Source organism: Ambystoma mexicanum, chromosome 11 (assembly GCF_040938575.1).
Source record: "Ambystoma mexicanum isolate Mex_15411 chromosome 11, UKY_AmexF1_1, whole genome shotgun sequence".
NCBI lineage: Eukaryota > Metazoa > Chordata > Amphibia > Caudata > Ambystomatidae > Ambystoma > Ambystoma mexicanum.
The window spans coordinates 761,141,372-761,167,282 of record NC_090934.1 but is presented as its reverse complement, the minus strand read 5'-3'; the positions used below and the strand labels follow the sequence as shown (position 1 = coordinate 761,167,282).

The window sequence follows — 25,911 nt, the reverse complement described above, 5'->3', positions numbered from 1 at the left end:
CACAAAGGAGATTGTGTTGAAAGCCATAGTGAACCCGGCAGAGGGAGGCTAATAATCAATAGGTGTTTGAGCCCGGAAGAGGGGGACCCAGGGGTGAAGAATTATCACCGAAACAAGCAGAGACAATCAGAAAAGAACCTCGGAAATGTTGTTAACCTTTTGTTTAATATTTTGGGAGTCCATCAGACCCTCAGAAGCGAGAAGCTCTTATACCGAAGGGCCTGATACTGCTAAAAACACCCTGTGGTTCTGAGCCCGGAAGTGGGGGATCCAGGGGTGAAAAGACATCACCCAACGTGCAAGCAGAAAGGAACTTTTGTTTATTATTTTGTTGAATACATCAGGTCCTTGGAGGCAAGAGACTTTTTGTAAAAAAAGAGACTTACCCACCGAAGGCCCTGGTAAGCTGAGAGGAGAACTGTTAGCTCGTGCTGGGAAAGCTTGAGCGTGTCCAGTGCTCAGGAGTCCCACCTTGTCCTGTGCTCAAAACGAAGGGTAGGGAGAACTGACTACCGCATCCTGACTTATTATTTGTGAACACTTCTTTCTTTCCTGTGAACCCTATCCCACACTCTTTGTTTGTATTTAGCGTACGGATTGGTAATAGATGTCTTTTTTTTTTACAAGACACCACTAGGACTGCCTTATTATTATATGATGGTCGTAGCTTGCTCCCATCTTAGATTTAGGTTTAGATCAGGCATTTTTCCCAACCTGCATTTACAGATTAATAAACACCCTTAAACTTTGATCACTTGTGTCTGTCTTTACTGTTGCCACCATGAGTTCCTTACGACATACAACAACAAAATGTGCGCTGACCCTCATACTGCAACTAAACCCTGTGGATACACCCACACACTGCCAGGGCAGGCCCTGGGATTTGCGGGGCACTGGGTGGCAAAAGATATGTGGGCCACTCTTATTTGCATATATAGTTATATTACAGAAAATATCATAGAATGAGTCTAATTCACAAAGGTATCGGGGGAAGTTAAATTAAAAACATGATGCCATGAGTAAGGCAGGAGACAAATACAGTGTGACGTCCAGCATGTGAATTCTAACTGTTAACATTTACCTCAGTGGCAATAACAAGAGTGAGGCTTTTTCAAAGTAATAGACAGTGTGATGTGAATACATTGTAGAGACTTCCAATTTTGGCAGATATGGCATACAAAGATAAAAGGATTTGCCTGGGATCACACTTGGTCAAGGGGTTAAAATGGGATGTAAGGCCAGTCTGCAATTCAGGCACTTGAACAGGTATCTTATAGATGTAATTGGTAGGATTGTTTGCAAATTGGTCTTTTTTAATTTTTGGTTTGAAAACACGTGCACAAATATGGTGCTTGTGGTTTACTAACTGAAGCAACCTCATGTTTATGCAGAGGTTTCACTGTTGCCTTTATTTTTATTGTGTACATATTTGGCCATATTGTCCAAACTAGCAATACGTGTTTATTTCAGAAGTTACAAAGAAGGAATATTTTGACTTTAAAATGAAATAAACGCCAAGCAGGTTCCAATGATGTCAGGAGAGGGACTGGCCCTGGGGCAGATCGGGCAGGTTGCGTATAATGCAGGCCTCCTAGTGAGATAGATCATAGATACCTGGGAGGTCTTGAGGCAGTGAGTAAACAATTTCACAGGTTAACAAAATGAACAGAGCTAAAGTTCTAAAATAAAGTAGGGGGCTCAATAATATAGGCATAGGAGTCGAGTACATAGGGGTAGAGAGCGAGTTAGATTTTGAGCAGCGGGGGCAGGCGTGTCATTTTTCCCCCCGTGGAGATGCTGCAAAGTATTTGCATGGGGCGACCAAAAACAAAGAAAAATGGATTGAGTGCTGTGCTCCTCTTAATCACTGGGAGAGGAAGGGCTTCTGGCTCATTTCCTGCCGAAAGCAAGGTATTAAGGGCCTGATTCAAAGAGCTTTTTCCAATGGGATATGCCATTATAAAATGCTTCTGTGAATCAGGCCGTTAGTGTTAGCATGCATCTTGCAAAGTTATCAAGTGCTGCTCACTTCAAAGAGTGCAGGCCATCTCATCTATGGTCCCTGCAGCCTTGACTTTAGGGGGTTGAGCAGGCCAGAACTGTTTGGGGGGCACAAACTTAGCAGGGGATCCTATAGCAAAATGTTGCAAGGGCAACGGAGCAGGTTAGATGACTGTTTCTGAGAGGTCATAAATGTATACATTCCTGTAAATCATACAGCTTTTTTTCCTATTCCTGCTGTAAAATGTGATGCGTCAACCTGAGGATGGGTACAGCTCCCTGGCTTCACTCAGGGTGAGAACTCCTGCCCCATAGCGAACATCAAAAGTGGGGGGTGCATTTAAAGGCCCCAAACAGAAGTCCCTTTCACATGAATAGCAGGCATTTAAACAATGTAACCAAAAACGGCCAGGCTTTTGCTTTCCCCGTCACATGAATGGCAGCCATTTAAATATATCAACAAAATTGGCCTGCCTTTTTCTTTTTTTTCATGTAAGTTTGAGAGCCATGTGGAAAGGGGCCTACCTATCATTATTAATGGACAAGCAGCAGTTAATTCGCCCAAGAAGGAGGAATAAAGAATCCTGTGACATGGAAAACAGGATTTTTAAACATTAAAAGAAAAAACGGCCTGCACATGTTTGCAAATAAAAACGCCTTTAAAAAGCCACCATGAAAAATATATCACTTCTCATAGAAAAATGTCAGGAAAGCAAAACATGATGTGTGGGGTGACCAAAGCAAATGTATATGTTTCAACCACAGAACTCCAGTGACAGTTGGAGAGACACTTACTTCAGGAAAAACCTGTTCGGGCTGGGTGCAAAAACTTCACAATGAAAAGCCCCACTCCAGCTGGATGTTGCACCTCCCAGCTAACAAACCCGCAATAAATTTGATGCTGCTTAAGGCGTCAACATTCCCTACTAGGCAGACTGGCTGGCAGGAAAGCAGGGATTTCAAAAAAAGCCATTTGTGGCTGAAGCATGAAAAAAAGGTGTAAACCCCTGTTGTACCCACTTCAAAAGAGCCCACACTGACTTCAAAGAGACTAAAAAAGCTCTGGTCACAGGCGAGCCCAGGGAGGCTGTGGGGAATGAAGCAGCCCTCCCATTTGATGAACAGGAGACCCTCCCAATTACTTTAAAAGACTATTTTTGTTTTAGGCATTTTGCGCAGCAATCAGACTGAGGATTGATTTCATTTTTATGCCATTGTTCATGTAATTTCCAGGCGGTTTTGGGGTATATAATGCATTTCCCTGGCACTCCGGGAACTGTAATGGCCGGTTAGATTAGGTTTCTGGCTGATCTGAACATGTGACAATTATGAGAGTTGATGAAAAGGTGGAAAATGAGATTAGGAACATGCTTGATAACTTACATATTCATAACTGTTGCACATTTTATGAAAACTGCCCACATTTGACAAATGGCCATGCTACATTATACGGATTTGGCAGTCGGGTTATCTAATTCCCCATGAACAGCTCAAACAGAATATATGTTTTATATGGCAGTGGCTAGTACAATTGTGAAGTTATGATACATAACTAGGTTTTTGCCAGAAAGTTGTTAGGAGAACAAAGGATGATGACAAATGGAAAAAGTCAGATGGTGCTTTCCTCCCCTGAACCAATCCAGACTGGGAGTAGAGAGAGGGATGGTAACTGTCCAATCCTAGTGGCAGGGATAAATACAGGGTACTTCCCCTAGATTGTAAAATTAGTGATGAAGGGGGACTGTACTAAGAGAGAGGGGCAGACAAAAACCGGGAAAGACAGAAAAAGGAGGACAGAGAGAAGGCTGCTGAAACTTACCATCCTTGAGAGTGCAGTGACCAGACCTCTTGCCCTTTCTTTTCAGAGTGCCCTGAGATCCAGCTGGCTTTCTTGAATCTTAAAACAAAGGCTTGCTATGTAAGTAGCAATAACCCCAGCCCTAAACTGCATAAGCTCTTCATTTTGGTAGCAGTGCATCCTATATATCACCATTCAAAACCCCAATTGCCCGTGTAGTTCAGTCATCTCCCCATAGAAGAATCTCTTGTTTGCCTGTGTATGTTAGCATATCCCCATTAAAAAAGACCTGCATTTGTCTGTGTAAGGAACAAGTTACTTACCTGTAACTGTTGTTCTTCAGCAAGGGTGTGGCATGGATTCACATGCTCATGAATATTCCCAGTCGTCAGGCTGGGAATCCTCGGCAAAGAAAAAATCAGTTTCAGTTTCGTTTCTGAGCTGTCTTTCTACTAATGACCAATCACTGGTTCCTGGGTCATACTGCCCCCTGCCAATGACTGCCCTCTACCTAAGCCCCTCCTCTGGCATCCATCTTCAGATTTGGTAGCACGTAAAGTGGCAGTAGGACCATGAGAAGAGCCGCAGAGGGGTTGGAGGGAGGGTTTGCATGTGAATCCATGCCAGACCCATGCTGGAGAACAACAGTTACAGGTAAGTAACTTGTTCCTTCTCCAGCAAGGGTTCTGGAATGGATTCACATACTCATGAATACAAGAATACATAGCAGTACACACATGCACAACCACGGGAGGTGGCAAGGCTCAACATTAAGCATTTCAACAACTCAACATTAAGCAACTCTTACCTCCTCACCAGGCCCACCTTCAGGCGAACAGGTTGCGCAGCACTGCTTGGCCGACTCTGGACTCCTCCCTGGAATCCCGGTCGACGCAATAGAAACTCGTGAAGGTGTGCGTCGACCTCCACATAGCAGCCCTGCAGATGTCTAGCAGGGGCACACCAGACGTGGTAGCAGCGATCGCTCTGGTCGAATGGGCTCTCAGACGGCAGGGCAACGGTCAGTTTGCCAACGGGTGACAGTGAACAATGCAGCCGGAGAGCCATCTGGAAATGGAAGCCTTCGAGAGGGCCTCCCCTTGGTTCACAGGTCCAAAGTTCGGAAGACATCACAGCGGTTTGTGAAAACTCTTTGTGCGGTCCACGTAGAACTTCAGCGCTCTAGCTACATCCAGCGAGTGCAAAGTCCTCTCGGCAGGCGACGAAGGCGACGGGAAGAAAACTGTTAACACCAAGGGCTCGTTGAGATGAAAGTCCGATGGCACCTTGGCCATAAAGGCGGGGTGCATCCTCAGCACCACCCTCGTCTCGTGAAAAGTCAAGTATGGAGGCTTGCAGGATAGGGTCTGGATCTCTCCCACTCGTCGTGCGGAGGTGATGGCCACAAGAAATGCTGTCTTCCACAATAGGAACTTCAACGGTGCCGAATGTAGAGGCTCGAATGGCGGCCCCATGAGCCTAGTAAGCACCACGTTGAGCTCCCACACCGGGGCCAGAGCCTTCACTGGCGGGAACGAACGGAACAGTCCTTTCATAAATTCCTTCACCAGGCGACGAGACCACAGGGATGGCCGTCCTGTAGTTCTGGTGTATCGGGAAATCGCTGCCAGGTGTATCTTGATGGAAGCATGTGCTAGTCCCACCTTGGCCAGCGACAGTAGGTACGGTAGCACTTGAGGGGCCGCAATCCATAGATGGTTAATCTTCTGTGCACGGCAACAGACAGAGAACCTCTTCCACTTGTGTCCGTAGCACTTGAGAGTTGAGGACGCCCTGGCCTTTGCAAGAACCTCCTTGCAGTCCGCCAGGATATCCTACCCTCCAAATTCTAGTGCTGCAGGAGCCAGGCCTGCAAGTTCAGTGACTCCGGGTCGTGATGAAGGATGGCGCCTCCCTCTCTGGAGAGAAGATCTGTGTCCGTAGACAGTTTGACTGGTGGGGACGCTAACAAGTCCAGAAGGTCTGGGAACCAGATCTGTCTCAGCCACGCCGGTGCGACGAGGATCATCCTGCACCGGGACCTCTTGAGTTGGTTGATGAGTCGGAGCAGCAACGGCAACTGAGGGAACGCATACAGGAACAGGCCATCCCAGGGGAACGAGAAAGCATCGTACATGCTCCTCGGCTGGGCAAACCTGCTGGCGAACCTCTGGCACTTGGAGTTTGTTGCTGTCGCCAACAGGTCAATCTGGGGTTTGCCCCATCGCTGGAAGAGTAGATCCACCTGATCCTGGCGTAGTTCCCACTCCTGGCACGAGCGCAGCTCCCTGCTGAGTTAGTCGGCGATGGTGTTTTTTATCCATGCTAGATGAAAGGGCACCAGAAACATCCCCTGGGCAACGACCCAATGCCAAAGATCCTGGGCTTCCTTGGATAGGGCTGGGGATCTGGTTCCTCCCTGCTTCCGGATGTAGAACATCGTGGTGGTGTTGTCGGTGAAGATCCTCACCACCTTGCCCTTGAGGGACGGGAGGAACGACCTGAGGGCGCAGAACACTGCTCAGAGCTCCAATATGTTGATATGGAGCGGCCTCTCCGCTGGGAGCCAAAGGCCTCTCGCGAGAAGATCTCCGGTGTGCGCTCCCCACCCCTCCAGGGAGGCATCCGTCGTCACCGTCGCCTGGTGTGCTGGGGTCTGAAAGTCCGTGCCCACCGCAAGATGCGCACGCGTGCCCCACCACCGAATTGCTTGGCAGAAAACCTCGTTGAGCGAGATCCTGTCCTCGAAGCTGCCCGCCGCTTGCACCCAACGGGCGTCGAGGAACTCCTGTAGGGGACGCATCCGAAGCCTACACAGGCGCACCAGATAGATGCACGAGGACATCAACCCGAGAAGGGACTTGATGGACCTCACCCTGGCCACGTCCGTGACCAGTAGACGCTGCACCTTGCCCAGGATGGCCTTCGTCCTTTCCTCTGACGGCGAGGCCAATCGCGCTACTGTGTCGAGCTTGGCTCCCAGAAACAGTGTGACCTACGACAGGACCAGGTGGGATTTGGGGAAGTTGATGGAGAATCCCAGGTCCGTGAGCAACCAGACGGTATTCGCTGTGTGTTCGATGGCGAGTTCCCTTGTCCTTGCTCGGATGAGCCAATTGTCCAGGAAGGGATAGACGTGGATCCCCTGCAGGCGCAGCCGTGCTGCAACTGGTGCTAGGCACTTGGTGAATACCCTGGGCGCTGACTTCAATCCGAATGGGAGGGCCTTGAACTGGTAGTGCCGTCCTTGGACTACGAACCTGAGAAACTTTTGGTGTCCTTTTAGAATGGGGATGTGAAAGTACGCATCCTCCAAATCCAACGAAGATAGGAAGTCGCCTTCCTCCAGATGGCCCAGCACGTGCTGGAGGGTGACCAAACTTCTGTTCCTTGATGTATTTGTTTAGTCGACGCAGGTCCAGGATGGGACGCCATCCTCCTGTCTTCTTTCTGACGAGGAAGAATCTTGAGTATACTCCGGAGCCCCAGAGCCTCTTTGGGACGAGCTTGATGGCTTCTTTCTTGAGCATCGAACTTCCCTCTAACAGCAGTTGAGGGATGTGGTTCTCCTTCCTGGCCACGGGAGGAATGCGGGGGAACTTCTTTAGCAATTCGAGCGTGTGCCCGTGGGCCAGGGCATCCAGCACCCAACGGTCGGTGGAAATGGACTCCCATGCGCTGACTAACTTCGTCAGCCGGTCTCCCACCCGGGTGCTCCAATGGTGGCCCGACGCAACGGCCGGTTCAATCTTGCTTGGCAGCAGCCTTGCCTCCTTGGCCTTCCTGGCAACGACTGCGAGATCCACCTGACTTGCCTCATCCCCTGTAGGCTTCCTGCGATGAGGAGCGGGCGCCTGACGGTATGTCGAGGAGCCGCCGCCGAATCCTTTGGAGGCACCTTGCTTGCCTCCGGAGTTCTGAAAGGGCGGCCGTCGTTGCTGCAGAACTCCCAAGGCCCGAGCTGTATCTGTGTCAGTCTTAATGGCCTGCAGTGACTCATCCACTGTCTTCCCAAACAGATTGTTCCCGTCGAAGGGCATGTCCAAAACCTTGGCTTGCACGTCTTGGCGGAAATCCGTCGCCTTGAGCCACCCTCGCCGTCGAAGGCAAACGCTGTTGCCCAACTGGTGGAAACCGGTGTCGGCAATGTCCGTGGCTACCGTTATGGCGTGGTCTGACGCCACCTCACCTACCTGTCAGATCGCCAGGGCCTCTGCCCTCTTGTCGTCCGGTAGGAAGTCCAACACGGGGGGGATTTTGTACCACAACTCCCTGTCGTAGCGGGCCACAATAGCTAGGGCGTTAGCCGCCTTAATCGTCGTCGCCTTCGACGAGATGACTCGTCGCCCCATGGCATCCAGTTTCTTTACCTCGCCGTCCGTTGGGGTAGTCAAAGTTGAGGCCGATGCCGCCCCCCGCTTTCTTCTTGGCTGCCGCTGAGACGACCGAATCCGGGGTTGGTTGTTCCCTAAGGCACAAAGAGGCGGCCTTGGGGACCCGGTAGTACTTCTTCTCGTACCGGTCCCTCTTGGCAGGTGTCGTGGACGGGTTCTTCAGAAGAACAAGTCCCTCGTCCCAGATGTCATCCAGCAACGGCACCGCGAGGACCGTCTTCCTTTTGGCCTCGCGCCGTTGGTAGAGGAATCCTTCCTTCTTTTGTTCTTTGGGGCAGAGCTGGAAAAGCTCGAATGCCCTGGCAATAATGGCGTGGAAGGAGCCAACTTTGTCGGGCGGGGAGGACCGAGGAGGTGGTGATGGGAGGTCTGTCCCGTCGTCACCACCGTCATCCGTCCCCGTCGTGGCAGTATCTGTTCCTGTGTCATCCCCAGGGATAGGGGAAGGAGACAAAGGCTGAGAAGGCCGTGAGGGCTGGAAGGGTGGGGGTGGATGAACTCTCCTCCTCTTGTTTGGAGGGCTTCCCGACAGGCCCGGTTCCGCTGGGTCGTCCGTTGGGGGTAGGGGCAATCTCGTCCTTATCTCTGTGCATAAGGTTTGGATTGCCATCAAAATGCCCACCGAGTTGTCCTGTGGCTCGGGTTGCGACAGGCGCCATGGCTGCTCCTCCTCCACGGGAGCCTCGTCGGCGCCACCGTCACTTTCTTCGTCCCCCTTGTCGGGATTCCTCCCGTGGGACGGGGCCTCCCCAAACTTCCTGTTGAGGCCCTCCACGATTTCCACCAACTCCTCCTCGCAGGCTGTGCCCGTAACGGCCACCGCGCCACCCCCCCTCTTTTTCCACCGGGGTCTTCACGGGGGTCTTCTCGACGCGCTGAAAAGAGGATTCCCTCCGCGGTGGCAGGGAAACTCTGGGCCCCGAGATCGCCTCCACTGGGGTAGCCTCGGTAGAGGCCTTAGCCGGGTGAATCAAGGCCTTCACCACCTTCGCGCTTGAGGCCTTCACCTTGGGGGGAGGGTCACCGCCTCGCTCCCCCTCGGCTAGTTCCTTCGAGATCGACCGGGGCCTCTCCAGAAGCTTAGCCGGGTTCTCAGACTTTCTCTTCCCCGAGCCAGAGCATTGGCTCGTGGTTGATGGCACCGGTGAAGGTGCGCCCTGCCTGGCAGCCGAGGAGCATGACCGTTTGGCGCTCCCGGTGCCCGCGGACTCGCAGTGCTTTGCCTTCTGTTGGGCCCCCGTCGCCGGAGCACCCTCACAGGACTTAGAAGACCGCTCTGACTTCTTCTTCTCACCTGCTGGGCTCTTTCCTACCAGCCAGTTTGCGAGACGGGTTCGACGATCCCTCATAGTCCGATACGTCATGTTCATGCAAAACGCACAGTCCTTCTCCACGTGCGTTTTTTCTCTGTGAAGGCAGTAGAGTCATCTTGAATGCTCGTCCTCCTTGAACACATTCTGTAATCCACCTCCAGTGCAGTTCCTAAACAGCTTGGATCCGGGTGTCGAGCTTCCTTTCTCCTGGGCCATGTCCACGAGGTAGGCCTCAGAAACTTCTGGAATCCTCCAAGAAGCGTAACTCGATGAAAACTTCGCCCTTGAGGGGCATAGAAAATTCCGAAACGGGTCCCCGTTGATCGGAAGTAGAAATGGTGGAACTTGAGGCTCAATTGACCGAAAAAAATGAGATAAATCTCTTGAAAAAAACGCAAAACGCAGTAAAAGCTCAAGAGCTATAGCACGAGGACTCAACACTTGAACGTGCGGTAATAATCTGAGGATGGCTGCCAGGGGCGTGGTTTAGGGAAAGGGCAGTCATTGGCTGGGGGGCAGTATGACCCAGAGACCAGTGATTGGTTACTACTAAGAAAGACAGATCAGAAACGAAACTGATACTGATTTTTTCTTTACCGAGGATTCCCAGCCTGACGGGGAATATTCATGAGCATGTGAATGCATGCCAGACCCCATGCTGGAGAAATGTATGTGCGGACGACCATGTGGCATCCGCACATATGTCCCGAATCGGCACCCCTCTTTGGAGAGCCGAAGAGGCTGCGATACCCCTGGTTCAATGAGCCCTAAGGTGTTGAGGGGGCTCTTTCCCTGCCAATTTGTAGCATTCTAGAATGGCTAAAATAATCCATCTTGAAATGGTCTGTTTTGTGATTGGCAATCCTAATTTGTGTCCTGCATAACCTACAAACAGTTGGTCTGCTTGCCTTATCCTAGCAAGTCTGTTGATATAAAAACTCAAGGCACGCCTTGGATGCAGCCTATGTAGCCTCTCTTCGTCTTTCCCTGGATGGGGAGGAGGATAGAATGAAGGTAAGGTTATTTTCTGAGTGATGTGGAATTCAGAGACCACCTATGGGAGGAAATTAGGCTTCACTTGTAAAACAACTTTGTCTTTGTGAAAAATTGTATGAGGAGGTTTGCAAGATAGAGCTTGTAATTCCTCACTCTTCTGGTAGATGTTAGAGCCACTAGGAAGACTGTTTTAAGGGTGAGAAATCTTAATGAACAAGAATGGAGTGGTTCAAAAGGAATAACCATCAGAAAATGTAAGACTAGATTTAAGTCCCACAAGGGAACTTGGAACGGCTTTGGGGAAATAGACATTAGTTAACCCTTTTAGAAATTGGATTACTAGGGGTAATTTGAAATGTGATGGCTCCTCCGCAGTGTGCTTAAAGATTGACAGCGCTGCGAGGTAGCCCTTGATCGTACCAACTTGAAGACCTGAATTCGCCAAATAGAGCAAAAAAGATAACACCATTGGTGTACTGCATGAAAAGGGTTCGATATTCTTTTCTCCACACCAGCTGCAAAATCTGTTCCAACGGCAGCGGTATAAAGTCTTTGTTGCTGGCCTTCTAGCTGAAAGCAACACCTCCATGACATCATCCGGGAGGTCCCAATCCTTGTATCTCAACCTTTCAGAAACCAAGCATGAAGGTTGAGGGTTCTGATGTCTGGATGGAGAGCCTGACCTCCCTTCTGCGAGAGAAGATCCTCTCTTTGCGGAAGACGAATCGGAGGGCAGATGGACATGTCAAGGTCCGGGTACCACGTTCTCCTGGCCCAATCCGGGGCAATTAGGATCATAGTCTTCCGGAATCTTCTCAACCTCCTGATCATCTGAGGAATGACAGGGACTGGGGGAAATGTGTATGGAAATGGAAACTCCCTGTCTACTACAAACGCGTCCCCTAGAGCTCCTCTCGGGGGCAATTCCCTTGAACAAAACTCATCGCACTTCCTGTTGATACTGGTGGCGAACAGATCCACTTGAGGGGTTCACCAAAGGGCGAAGATCTCTTGAAGGACTTCCTGAGCTAGTTCCCACTCGTGGGAGACTGTGCTCTGCCTGCTCAGAGCGTCTGCTGTCAAGTTCTTCTCTCCGGCTAAGTGAACTTCCGATAGAGAGATTCCTTCTTGAATTGCCCAAAACCAGAGCTGCATCGCCTCTCTGCTCAGTGGCAGTGATCCTACGCCTCCTCCTGTAGTTGAGGTAGTGCATGGCCAATGTGTTGTCTGTCATTATTAGGACATTCTTCCCCTGTACAGATGGCAGCAAAGCCTTCAGCTATAGTCTGATTGCTCTCAGCTCCAACAGGTTGATATGTAGTCTGGACTCCGATGGAGACCAACGACCGCTGATGGTCAAGTCGTTGGCATGGGCTCCCCACCCCGTGAGTGACGCATCCGTGACTACTGTTATCTCCGGCCATGGTTGCCAGAACTGTTCTCCTTTCAAAATGTTCTCCCGACAGGCCCACCACTGAAGGTCTCGAGCCACTCTGTCCGGGACTTGGAGGAGATCTGTCATTCTTCCTGAGAATTGCGACCATTGAGTTCTCAGCGCCCACTGGAGAGATCTCATTCTCAGGTGAGCCTCTGGCACTAGGAAGATGCAGGATGCCACGAGGTCTAGCAACCTCAAAAAGTCGAAGGCTGGAAGAAGTTGGGCATTTTGAAATTTGGTGACCATCTGCAGAATATCTTGGGCCCTCACCTCTGGTGGTGAGGCTCTCCCCAGGGAAATGTCCAGGACCGCTTCAATAAACTGGAGTCTCTGTGATGGTATCATCTGTGACTTCTTTAAGTTGAGGGAAAAGCCCAGTTTGTGAAGAAAGTGGAAGACATAATCTAGTTGGATCTGAGCCTGTTCCGATGATACTGGTCTGATCAACCAATCGTGTAGGTAGGGATAGTCATGGATCCCTTCCCTCCTTAGACTCGCCGCCACTACTGACATTAGCTTGGTGAAGACCCTCGGGGCGGAGGTCAGCCCAAATGGCAGAACTCGAAATTGATGATGAGAGTTGCCAATTGCAAACCTCAGGTACTTCCTGTGTTTGAGATGGATTGGCACATGGAAATAAGCATCCTGAAGGTCTAGAGATAGCAACCAGTCCTGAAGCTGGAGGGCCTGAAGGATCTGAGAAAGAGTTACCATCTTGAACTTGTCCTTTCAGAGGAATTTGTTCAATTCTCGTAAGATGGGTCTCAGACCTCCGTCCTTCTTCGGTACTAGGAAGTAGGGGGAATACCAACCCTTGTTCCTCTCCGCTGCAGGTACCGGTTCTATGGCACCTTTCTCTAGCAGGTCTACAATCTCCTGCGGATCTGGAAACTTCAAAGAGTTGTTCCCCGGTGGATGACTCTGAGGGGTGTGTAGAAAAGGCAGGCAGTAACCTTGGCAAACTGTCTCCAATGCCCAGGCATCTGACGTAATAGCCTGCCATTCTGCCAGATGTTGAGTTAACCTGCCCCCTACTGGTGTCTTGTGAGGGGAGACCTCAGGGGGGTTTAGAAGCAGCTGACGCAGATGCAGAGGGTAAAGTGGCACCTGCTGCTGCGGTTCTTGTACCTTTTCCCCGTCCACCACGGGTGTATAGTTTCTGGCCCCTTTGAGCTGGCTGTCCTCTGCCTTTTCCGAATGCGGAGTAAAAGCGAAAGGACCTACCCCTCCAGGAGGTTCCTTAGGGGCGATTCGTAGTCTGTCGGATTGCAGCCCCAAGAGATTTTGCTGCTGCCTTGGATGTTTGGAAGTTCTCCAGGCTGTCATCAGCCTTCTTACCAAATAAAGAAGTGCCGTCAAAGGGCATGTTCAAAAGTCTGGCTTGTACATCTGGAGCAAAACCAGACTTCCGCAACCATGCAAATCTGTGGATTGTGGTACTTGCCGACATGGCCCTGCTGATACTGTCAGCAGAATCAATGCCTGTTTGAAGGGACTCGCACATTGCATCTTTCCCATCTTTGATGATGTTTAAAAATGCTTTCCTTTCCTCTCCTTCTGGGAGACAGTCAGCCGGAGATGAAGCACACTCCCAAAGTGTATGGCTGAATCTTGCAAGCGTGCAAGTGGCGTTAATAGATTTAAGCGCCATGCTAGATGCCGAAAAGACTTTTTTTGACATAGCATCAAACCTTTTATCGTCCCTGTCCTGTGGATTAGTTGGGTATGCAGAACTTCTATTTGATGAAGTTGCTGCTTGTACAACCAAACTCTCTGGAGTTGGCTGTTTGCTCAAGTATTCAGGACCTGTAGCAGATACCCTGTATTTAGGAGAAAAATTTTTGTTAACTGCAGGGATAACTTCAGGAGTTTCCCAATTAGCAGAGATCTTTCTTTGCAGAGCAGTACGAAAAGGAACAACAGGATCTTCCTGTGGACCTTTAACTAAAATGTCAGTAAGGTCATCTTGCTGAAAAGAAGGTGTAGGTGTAGACCACCCCATGAATTCTATTATTCTAGTCATCAGGACCCTATAAGGGGTCTCAGCATGGTCCCCAGGGTCTGGTTTAGCAAACTCTACTTCTGGAGAAGTATCTAAACCACTTGCCTCATGTAAAGAGTCTTGAAGATCTTTTAATCTGTTCTCTTCAGAGATAAATTCCTTTGGTATGGGTGTTGTGGTCCTTCTTAAACCAAAAGGTCTCTCATGATCGGAATCGTCCCCATCCTCATATATAGAGGACAAAGCTCTAAAGTAATCAGACCTAGGATATGGTTTGAAATCAATTTCTAGAGCGGAAGGGGACAAATTGGTTGTTACCGGTTGAGAAAACGTCGAAGTTGTCGACGTGGAAGTCAAAGGCTTCGACAAACCCGAAAGGGGCGTCGAAAAAGTTAGAAGAGGCCTCAAAGTACTTGAGAGGATAGGAATCCTACTCGGAGTTGTCGAAGTTGTCGACGGCATCCTCGAGGTCATGGTCGAGGTCCTCGACACCTCTACTGTCTGAGATCTCTACTAAGCCATCGAATTAAGATGATATCTTCGAAGAATAAGTTGAATCTTCTTGAGGAAAGAACTGAGCAACACGATTCCGAGGCCCACGAAGCGCGGAAAAATGGAACTGAGCAACGGTCGCTGCGCAAGTCTATTTATACGCATAATGACGTTGGCACCGAGACGGAGGCTGTCGAGGGACACCAGCTCGGGGGACGTCGACACACAGAGCCCTCTACTGAACAAAATTCCGAGGCCAGCAAGCTGGGATGTAATCTATCAAGATAAGGAATACGTCGGAGGATACAATCCCTTCGAACTTCAGGACTCTAGCCACGTAAAGCGAGTGCAAAGTCCTCTCAGCCGGCGGCGAAGGCGACGGGAAGAAAACAGGTAACACCAAGGGCTCGTTGAGATGGAAGTCCGACGGCACCTTGGGCATGAAGGAGGCGTGAGTCCTCAGCACTACCCTCATCTCGTGGAATGTCAGATATGGAGGTTTACAGCAGAGGGCCTGGATCTCTCCCACTCGTCGTGCGGAGGCGATGGCCACAAGAAACGCTGTCTTCCACGACAGGAACTTCAGCGGTGCCGAAATGCAAGGGCTCGAATGGCAGACCCATGAGCCTGGTCAGCACCACAATGAGCTCCCACGCCGGGCCGGAGCCTTCACCGGCGGGAACGAGCGGAACAGTCCTTTCATGAACTCCTTCACCATGCGGTGAGACCACAGCGACGACCGCCCTGGAGTTCTGGTGTAGCGGGAGATAGCCGCCAGATGGATCTTGATGGAGGCATGTGCCAGGCCCGCCTTGACCGGTGACAGCACGTACGGCAGTACTTGAGGAGCCGCAATTCGTAGAGGGTTGATCTTTTGTGCACGACACCAGACAGAGAACCTCTTCCATTTATGTCCATAGCACTTGAGAGTCGAGGACGCCCTGGCCTTTGCAAGCACCTCCTTGTAGTCTGCCGGGATATCGTACCCTACGAACTCTAGTGCTGCAGGAGTCAGGCCTGCAGGTTCAGCAATCCTGCGACGCGATGTAGGATGGCGCCTCCTCCCCTGGGGGGGGGGGCGCTGACAAGTCCAGAAGGTAGGGGAACCATATTTGCCTCGGCCACATCGGTGCGACATGGATCATCCTGCACCGGGACCGTCTGAGTTGACTGATGAGTCGCAGAAGCAAGGGCAACGGGGGAAAGTATAGAGGAACAGGCCGTCCCAGGGGAATGAGAATGCATCGCCCATGCTCCCCGGCTGGGGAAACCTGCTGGCGAACCTCCGGCACTTGGTGTTTGTCATCATCGTGAAGAGATCTATCTGGGGATTGCCCCATCGTCAGAATAGTAGATCCACTTGATCCTGGTGGAGTTTCCATTCATGGCATGAGCGCAGCTCCCTGCTGAGTGAGTTGGCGACAGTGTTCTTTACTCCTGCCAGGTGGAAGGGTACCAGGAACATCCCCTGGGCGACGGCCCAGTGCCACAGATCCTGCGCTTCCTTGGATAAGGCTGGGGATCTGGTGCCCCCCTGCTTCCGGATGTAGAACATCGTGGTGGTATTGTCGGTGAAGACCCTTATCACTTTGCCCTTGAGGGATGGAAGGAAAGACCTGAGGGCCCAGAACATGGCCCGGAGCTCCAGGACGTTGATGTGCAGGGACCTCTCCTCCGGGAGCCAAAGGCCTCTTGCGTGGAGATCTCTGGTGTGCGCTCCCTATCCCTCCAGGGAGGCATCCGTTGTCACTGTTTCCTGATGCGCTGGGGTCTGGAAGTCCATGCCCGCCGCGAGGTGTGCGTGGGTGACCCACCACTGGATCGCTTGACGGAAAGTCTCGTTGAGGGAGATCTTGTCTTTGAAGCTGCCCGCTGCTTGCATCCAATGGGCGTTGAACTCCTGCAGTGGCCGCATCTGCTACCTGCAGAGACGCACAAGGTAGATGCACAATGACATCATGCCGAGCAGGGACTTGATGGACCTCACCCTGGCCACTTCCAAGGTCAACAGCCATTGTACCTTGCCCAGGATGGCCTTCGTCCTCTCCGACGGTGAAGCCGACCGTGCCACTGTGTCGAGTCTGTCTCCCAGGAGCAGGGCATCCTGTGACTGTACAAAGTGGGACTTTGCGAAGTTGATAGAGAATCCCAGATCCGTGAGCAGGTGGACAGTCTTCGCTGTGTGATCGACGGCGAGTTCTCTTGACTTTGCTTGGATGAGCCAATCGTCCAGGTAGGGGTATACGTGGATCCCCTGCAGGCACAGCCGCGCCGCCACCGGTGCCAGGCACTTGGTGAAGACCCTTGGTGCCGACTTCAACTCGAAGGGCAGGGCTTTGAACTGGTAGTGCCGCCCTTGGACCACGAACCGTAGAAACTTTCGATGCCCCTTATGTATGTGGAAGTAGGCATCCTCCAAGTCCAGCGACGACAGGAAGTCTCCCTCCTCCAGTTGTCCCAGCACGTGCTGAAAAGTGAACATCCGGAACTTCTGGGACTTGATGTATTTGTTGAGGAGGCGAAGGTCTAGGATGGGCCGCCAGCCGCTGGTCTTCTTTCGGACGAGGAAGTACCGCGAGTATAGTCCGGAGCCCCGGAGCCTCTTCGGGATGAGTTCTATCGCGCCCTTTTTTAGCATTGCTCGTACCTCCAGAAGCATGTGTGGCACATGGTTTTCCTTCCTGGCCACAGGTGGTAAGCGGGGACACGTTCTTTGGAACTCCAGAGTGTGCCTTTGGGCCAGGGCATCTAGCACCCAACGGTCGGTGGAGATGGACTCCCACATGCTGACGAAATATGCCTGCCGGCCACCCACCGGGGTGCTCGGGTGGGGGCCCGACATCACAGCCGGATCAATCTGGTTTCGCGGAGTCCTTGCCACCTTGGCCTCCATGGCAACCACGACGGTGTCCTCCGGTCTTGTTGGGGCCTCTGTAGGCTTCCTGCGATGAGGAGTGGGCTGCCTGGCTGAATGAGGAGGAACTGCCGCCGAATCCTTTGGAAGCACTTTGAGACTTGCCTCCGGAGGTCCGAAAGGATGGCCGTCGTTGATGGAGAGAACCCAAGGCCCGGGCTGTCTCGGTATCTGCCTTGATGGCAGTGATTTGTCCACCGTCTTGCCGAATAGGTTGTTCCCGTCAAAGGGCATGTCCAGTACCCTGGTCTGCACATCCTGACGGAAATCTGTGGCCCTGAGCCAACCGTGCCGGCGAAGGCAAACGCTGCTGTCCATCTGGCGAAAGCCAGTGTCGGTGATGTCCGTGGCCACTGTGATGGAGTGGTCCGAAGCCACCTCGCCATCCTGCAGGATTTCAAGGACTTCCGCCCTCTTGTCATCTGGGAGGAAGTCCAGGAGGGGAGCGATCTTGAACTACAGCTCCCTGTCATAGCGCGCCACGATCGCATGGGCGTTGGCCACCTTGATAGTCGTCGCTGCTGACGAGATGACCCGTCGTCCCATGGCGTCCAGCTTCTTCCCCTCGCTGTCAGGTGGGCAAGTGGAAGTTGATGCCATCGGCCCTGCCGATTTCTTCTTGGCCGCCGCCGAGACCACCGAATCTGGGGAAGGCTGCGCCCTGAAGCACATAAGAGTGGAGTCTGGGACCCAGTACTTCTTCTCGTACCGGTTCCTCTTCGCAGGGGCCGTGGACGGATTCTTCAGCAGGGAGTTCTTCGTCCCAGATGTCGTCCAGTAACGGGACTGAGAGGACAGTCTTCCTCTTGGCCTCCCGTCGTTGGTAGAGGAAACCTTCCTTCTTCTGCTCTTCAGGGCATAGCTGGAAAAGCTCTGATGCACTGGCGATCATGGCGTGAAAGGAGCCAATTTCATCGGGAGGGGAGGCCTTGGCAGGGGGTGATGGGAGATCCATCCTTTCATCACCACTGTCGTCGTCCGTCTCCGTTCCCGTCTCATCCCTCGGTGGAGGGGATGGAGGTGAAGGATGGAAGGGAGGGGGAGGATGGTTTCGCCTCCACTTGTTCGGTGGGCTCCCCGACGGTCCAGGTGCCGCTGGATCGTCTGCTGGGGTTAAGGGCAACCTTGTCCTTAGCTCCATACACAGGGTTTGCAAAGCCATCAAGATTGCTCCTGAATTGTCCTGTGGCGTAGGCATCGAATGCGTCGGGAGTGATAGTTGGGGCGCGGGGTGCTCCGTTTCCTCGTCGGCTCCACCGTTGCTCTCTACGTCCGCCTCCTCGGGATCCCTCCCCTAGGCCTCGAACTTCTTGTCCAGGATAGCTTTGACGCCAGCTAGCTCATTCTCGGAGGTGGCATCGGTGTCCGTTAGGGCTACTGTGCCCCCCCTTTCTCATCCCGGGGTTTCACAGGGGTCTTCTCGAAAGGCTCGACAGATGATTTCCCTCCGGGGTGGCAGGGACACTCTAGGCCCAGAAGTCATCGCCACTGGGGTAGCCTCCACAGGCTTGGCCAGGGCCGCCATGACTCCTTCAATCGAGGCCCTTGCTGGGTGAATCAGGGCCTTCACGACCTTGAGTGCATCTGAGGCCTTCACCTTAGGGGGAGGGTCGCTGCCTCGTCCCCCCCTTGGTATCTCCGTCGGGATCGACCGGGGCTTCTCCCGAATCTTACCCGGGTTCTCCAACTTCCTTTTCACCAAGCCAGAGCGTTGGCTCGTTGATGATGGTGTCGGTGACATCGCGCCCTGCCTGGCAGCTGAGGAGCAGGAACCAACGGCGCTCCCGGTGCCTGTGGACTCGCGGTGCTTTGCTTTTTGTTGGGCTCCCTTCGCCAGAGCGCCCTCAAAAGGTCTTAGAAAATGGCTCCGACTTCTTCTCACCTGCTGCTGGGCTCTTCGCCTCCAGCCAATCAGCGAGACGTTTACGATGGTCCTTCATGGTCCGGACGGACATGTTCTTGCAGAATGCACAGTCCTCCTCCACGTGCGACATGTCGGCGCGTAGGCAGTAGAGGCACCGAGAGTGCTCGTCTCTATCTGCAGTCCACATCCTGGGCAGTTCCTGAACAGTTTGGATCCAGTAGGCGTCGAATATCATTTGTCCTGGGCCATGTCCGGCAGGGTAGGCCTCAAAGGTCTTCCGGAATCCTCCAAGAAGTGTAATTCGACGAAAATCCACCCTTGAGGGGCGTAGAAAATTCCGTTGATCGAAAGAAGAATCGGTGGAGTTTAAGGCTCGAATTGACCGAAAAAATAAACTCTTTGAAAAACACAATACACAGTAAAAGCTCATGAGCTATAGCACGAGGACTCCCAACACTTGAACGTGCGGTAAAAATCTGAAGATGGCTGCCAGAGGAGGGGCTTAGGTAGAGGGCAGTCATTGGCTTGGGGCAGTATGACCCAGAGACCAGTGATTGGTTAGTAGTAGAAAGACAGTTCAGAAACGAAACTGAAACTGATTTTTTTTTTACCGAGGATTCCCAGCCTGACGATGGGGAATATTTATGAGCATGTGAATCCATGCCAGGCCCCATGCTGGAGAAATCCTAAGTATTTTTATAAGTAAATCAATTAATTCCCCCATTGAATTTCACGAATTGGGATTGTTGAAATTCGAAATCAGCAATCTGGTTCCCAGTGTTTTAATTAATTGTTATAGTCATTAAAGTGTTTCCCCAAAAGAATGATTCCCCTTGTGAGCTGAAAACCGAATTTGTCTGTGTATTGTGTGCGTTACCAAACAAATTCCTATTTGCATCTGTCAGTTTAAACACCAACTGGTTTCATTGCTGTAAGCAATACCTTTGCCTAGAAGTCTACCTGTTATATGCCTCTGTCATTGTAACTGAAAACCGATTTTCCTATTGTAAGTTACCCCTTTCCCAGAGCCTACCTATCATTGTAAGCCTCTGTGTAAACATATTTCCATTTGCCACTGTATTTCCCCTTTGCATTTGCTTTCTCCCAAAAACTGATTGTCCTACTTCATTTGTATTTTCCCTGGTGTGCTGATTAGTATTCTCTAAAACTGTGCCTACCTCCTAAGTGTAAGCAATACAAATGTTCTTCTAATCTTTCCCCTAGCAGTTGTGAGAAATAGCAAAAAACAATGTTTCCATTTTGCTCCAAAAAAAGCGTTTTCCCTTTCTTTGCTGGCTACCCATCTTGTGGTGCTGGGCTTCACCCCAAAACCGATTTTCCCTCTATATTCCTACTCCTTGCCACTGCCTTCCATTCAAAGGAATCAAGTCCAAATTGATGTTTGGGGTGAGTGTTGCAGGGGGGAATGCTTAACTGTAGGTGCCATCACTTTGTGGTAAATTGTTCTTTCTCTGTTCTGTCATTAAAAAAACGGAATTCACTGTAATAGTATGTCTTAACCAGGTTCTTTTGTAGAGATTATTGCATTTTGTGTTGCCACAACATTGGTGGTTGTGTAATTAGTTGATTTTCCTTTTTCATTAAATAATAAATTAATAAATATCTTATTGATATACACCGGCCTGGTTCCTAGTCCATTGTGACACAGGGTGTTTGTGAAGGTTGGGTGCAAGACGGGTTGGAGGCCTACTCAAAAAGAATCAGTAGTATACTAAAAATAAAAAGCGTTTTATTGTGCGTCACATTCATTGTAAGGGCAAGAGTTCCCTGGCTGGCGTGTGCCGTGTAATAAACCGTCACAAAGGCTGGCACCCATGAGTATGCGCATAGTAAGCAAACATAACTCAAAATGAAATATACACATTTAATTTGATTGCCCTTTCTACTAAAGTGCACAAAACAAAAGAGAATTGGCCTTTCAAAAAAATTCATCAACACTGGAAACATAACCTGAGATTTTCCAATAACTAAGTTGGCAAAGTGACTCACTTGCCCTCTTATTGTTTCCCCTCCTCACCCCAATGTTTGGCTTTCAACAAAACTCAGTTTTATCAAGATGAATTGAAAAGTACACAAACCACAGTAAGGTACTCACGCAACTATATAAATCCTTGTAGAAATATTTAAGGCAAAAAGTGTACAATTGTGGCATTAGCCCACAACCCTTAAACGGAAGACTGCAAATACCAGAATGCAATTCGGTACAAGGCAACCAATTGTTTTTTGAAAATGTACTTTGAAGACCTAAAGACTCAACAAAAGGTAATGTGTGAAAAGGTTACCCGTTTGTGTTTCAATGTTTGACAAATGCAGGCTTCAAATATGTTGTTATGAAAATACATTATACCACAGTTCTATAGTATTTTTGTTTTTCAATTATGAACATCTAAAAATAATGTAGTTGGTTTAAAACTGTTCTGTGTGATATACTTTAATTGGTCTGAATGAGGGCATCGATGTATTGTATGCATCTTACTGGTGCTTTGTGTGTTATTTCCGAATACAAATGCCCCTTTGAAATTCTTAACAGGGAAACGTTAAGAACGTCTTGTCCAAAACAATGGTGTCGAAATTGAGCCATGGCTTATATACCCCTCCACACAAACAGGAGGGGGGGGGGGCTGGGAATGTCTCTCTACCGCTCCTTCTTTAAAAGCATTGCTAGAAGAAGTGATGAACAGTAATTATGGAGCCTAGGGGAGGGTCTGTCTTTAGTGTGCCAAAAGGGGTTCAGAGGTGATACCGTGGTCTCTCTCACTCGACAAACAGAAAAGCTGGCCTAGTACATGGAAGCAGCACAACCACTCAATAAAACAATATTCCTTGGTATAGTCTAGGCAGGTACTGGTGCCTGTGAAGCTCGCCTGACAGCTGGGCCCTGGGCAACCGCACAGACTGCCCATGCCTTGGACGGCCCTGCATACTGCGCATATATCCACAACCAAGAAAGACGAATAATGCCAAAGCTTATTTTCTTCTTTAATGACAATGTATAGGCTAACATTTTCTCAATGTTTCCACAGGTTTTAATTGAGGATTTCACTTCTTACTAGAGCAGTAACATACTGAGCTTTATAAACTAAATATATCATATTCCCCAAACCTAATGAGAGACCGCCAATATACCTCGGATACATACAGCGAACATGCTGCGGCAGCTCACGCAGGAGTGCCAAAGAATGTCAGAGCTTTTCCCAGGACTATGAGCAATTCACGAAAAGAAAAAGAACGCTAAAATATCGAAATCACCAACGAAACGGCACATTCTAACCTGGACAAGTTCAATGTTTGTACTAACTGCCATGTGTCCTTTTAGCACAATGTGGGGGTGTTATTGCCAATATGAATGTGTTCCATGAAGCTTGCCTCGCCTGTACCGTTTTCTAAAAGCGTGTTCCAATTGTCATTCACAATTTGAAAGGCTGTCTTTCGAAACTTACATTTTCTTGCCTGGTGTCCTCCTGAAGATTCACTTTTACTTTTTCCAACAACTGCTGCCATCTCTCCGGAGTGTGACTTAGTTTGTTTTCCAATCTTTCAATTTCCTGTAGTCAAGAAACAAAAACAATGTTCAGTACATGGTGCAAGTTCTGATACAAGATCCTCAAAAACATAGGTCTGCTGGCACCTGCTGTGTAGAACAGCTGGAACAATAAGAGCTGAATAAGCGCCAATATTTACATTCATCAGGTGCATGCAGTGACATCAATGATGTGCACTGCCAACATTAACACACATCATCCCTCAAAAGGCCAGAGTGCAGAGCCAAAAGCACATGTGCTCAATACACATCTTTAGCTGGGGTCTGAAAGTGCAACAGCGGGTCCACAGTTTACAAAGCCTCGTTGTGCCCTTGCTCATGCATACCATACTCGAAGGAGGCAAGAGGATCACAAGAAATACCACTTGTGTGCAGCCAAGTATCAAATATGAACCATTGTATAGCCGGTTTGTGTACAGATTGTTAGTAACGAAATGGAATGGGATGGGATGACACCCCATTGGCACCAATATATACACGTTATCACGCCCACATTTACCGCTTAAACCGACACCTCAACAAGAAAAGAATCTTAATTCTAAATGAACAAAGAAGATTTTAAAATCCAGTTGCTGCTTGAAGTGGTCCCTGGTCTCTTCTTTTAAGTGACCACTTTACGTATTTGTACGGTATACTCGGCCCGCAAAAACATTCGCAGTGAGATGTCAAACTGAAGGAATAGATAATGCAAGCCAGGAGGCATGGGTAGATGGGATACTATAGGGAGGCAAAGAATGGCAAGTCTCACTCTGCCAGAGCGTGCCTTTTCGTGCTTGAGATTCGGCTCTAGGTTTTCAATAAATCAGTTGCATGCAACCTGTTAGATCTCAAGACTTCTGTTGATCTCTTGCCGGGTGACATGGAGTACAATCGCAAAGCAGAATATATGTAAGAACAGCAACACAAGTCTCACACTATTTTCTTGGAAATGAAGTACAACCCCAAAGGATTACCCAAGTAAGAGAAGGAATTCATTTGAATCGCTTCATTTTTTAAATGGATTACATACCCAACGTGTAAAGAAAATAAGAAAAGGAGAGTAAGTGAAAAGATGTATTCAAAGAGATGGAGCACAATTTTTGATCATAAATGTTATGTTACAGTGCATTTGTATAGCACCTTATGTACCATTGGTATGATCTCAATGCGCTGTGTGTTGAACGCCCTCGGGGTCGGTGGTCCGTATCATTTGAGAGAGTAGCATATAGTGCTTGGGTGCACATAGTATGTGAGCTGCCAGAGTAGTTTGCGTGGGTTGGCTGCATTCTAATACGAAGTGTCGTGCAGCGGATATGAGAGATCAGTGTAATGTGCGCAGTAAGGAGGTTGTTCTCCGAGTCTGCATTTTGGCTGCCGTGGGGCATGTGTAAGAGAATATGTGAGCCACTAGGCCGATTGTTTCATGGGGTATAGCTGCGTTCTACCAGGCTGTTGAGGTGTTTCATGAGGGATGTAGGTATGTGTGCAGCTAGGCCGAAACTGAGTGAGGGCTTAGCTGTATTCTATTGTTTGTTGAAGTGGAGAGTTTGTTAATTTGGTATGCTGGAGCACCCAGATGCATGGAGTTCGCATAATCCAGTCTGGCCATGACAATTGACAGACAATCTGTTGGGGAAGGTGAGATAAGGGAAGATGCGTCTCAGCAGCCTGAGTTGGTAGTGAAAGGATTTAGATACATTATTGAACTGGTGGGATAGAGTTAGGCCCGAATCCAATGTGCAACCAAGGTTTTTGACTGGAGGTGGGGGTGGAGTGCCGAGGGAGGCCATGGGAGTGGTTGCTGGAGTAGAGCTGTTTTGCCACATACCATAATCTCTATTGTCCCTGGGTTGAGAAGGAGGTGGTTCCTAGTCATCCATTGGTCTATATCACTGAGACAGGCTGCTAGGTCGGGGAGGGGGGGATGATCTGAGCTCGTTTTGGGGATTACCAGGATAATTTGGGTGTCGTCAGCATAATTGTAGCAGGTGAGGTTGTGCGAGCGGATGATCGCTGGCAGTGGGGTCATGTAGAGGTTGAAAAGGAGCAAAGAGAGGCAGGCACCTTGGGGTACTCTGGTGTTCACTGGACGAGCTGAGGAGGTAAAGGGGGGAGGATAGCGATGTGTTTCCTGTTGATAAGGAACAAGGCTGCAGCTCCCTCCCACCGGAGCCCAACACTGCTGCTCCTACTAGCCACACCTCCAATGCCGCATTCATATTACTCCCCCCACTCTCACGCCCCGAAGTCTTCGACCGTCCTCCACCCATCCCAATCCCCCCGCGCACTACCTCCCGTACAAGTGCATTTCCCAATCACACTTAGGAATGCCAAGTTATGCTCCAGAACTACTAAGTAGCCCCCGCACGCACCTCCCAGCCACATGCCAAATGAGAAACACCCACCTCAACTCCAAATCCCGGTGTGATCACCACTCCACACTAACAGAGACCATCAATGCCTATATCAGGCAACTCTGGAAATCACTGATAGATCGGACTCCCGTGGTGGAAGTATTGCGCTTATCTATAGAGAGTCCCTACAAATTAGACTCTATGCCAACTCAACAGAAGGTCACTGCGAGCACCTGAGCATCAAACTTGAAACCACCCCTGCAGATTTCATAACCCTACATATTCTCTACCGTCAGCCAGGACCCACAGATACGTTCAAAGAAGACCTCATCCACTCCATAGGCAACAAGATAAAGTCCTCCACCAGAATCATTCTAATAGGGGTCCTCAACCTAGGCCTCCATGAGCCTTCTGACCCGGGAGCCACCGCCACATCCAATGCCCTCTCAGACCTTGGCTTCAAGCACTGTGTTTCTTCCCCCCACCCACAACAAAGGCAGAACCCTTGATTGGATGGCTGATCTCAAAAGCCTTCTCACAATCACCTCCAACACCTGTTGCCGCTGGTCATATCATCATATCCTCGACTTCTCACTCCACCTCCAGAAAAAAAAACATTGCCCGCGCTACCACCTAACCCTTCCGGAGTTCCCGGAAATCACCAAAGTTTCCATCTCCCCCTTCCTCTCACCCCCAAGCACAGTAGCCCCAGATGAAACGGACCCCCAACCCCTAGCAGATCTATACGCAGTCACCCCAACCAAAGCCGTTAACATGGTCAACTCCCCCTCCCTAGAAAAGAAA

The 25,911-nt window shown here is 50.0% G+C and overlaps 1 protein-coding gene across 4 annotated transcripts in view; it reads right to left on the bottom strand.

Annotated features, from left to right (window-relative positions):
- Positions 1 to 25,911, bottom strand: part of SBF2 (SET binding factor 2) — a 2,983,421-nt gene that overhangs the window by 128,013 nt on the left and 2,829,497 nt on the right. For all 4 annotated transcript variants that reach the window (XM_069623660.1, XM_069623661.1, XM_069623662.1 and 1 more), the window contains one exon: positions 22,674 to 22,778. In XM_069623660.1, coding sequence (XP_069479761.1) covers positions 22,674 to 22,778 — 105 coding nt within the window. The remainder of the gene's footprint in view (positions 1 to 22,673; positions 22,779 to 25,911) is intronic.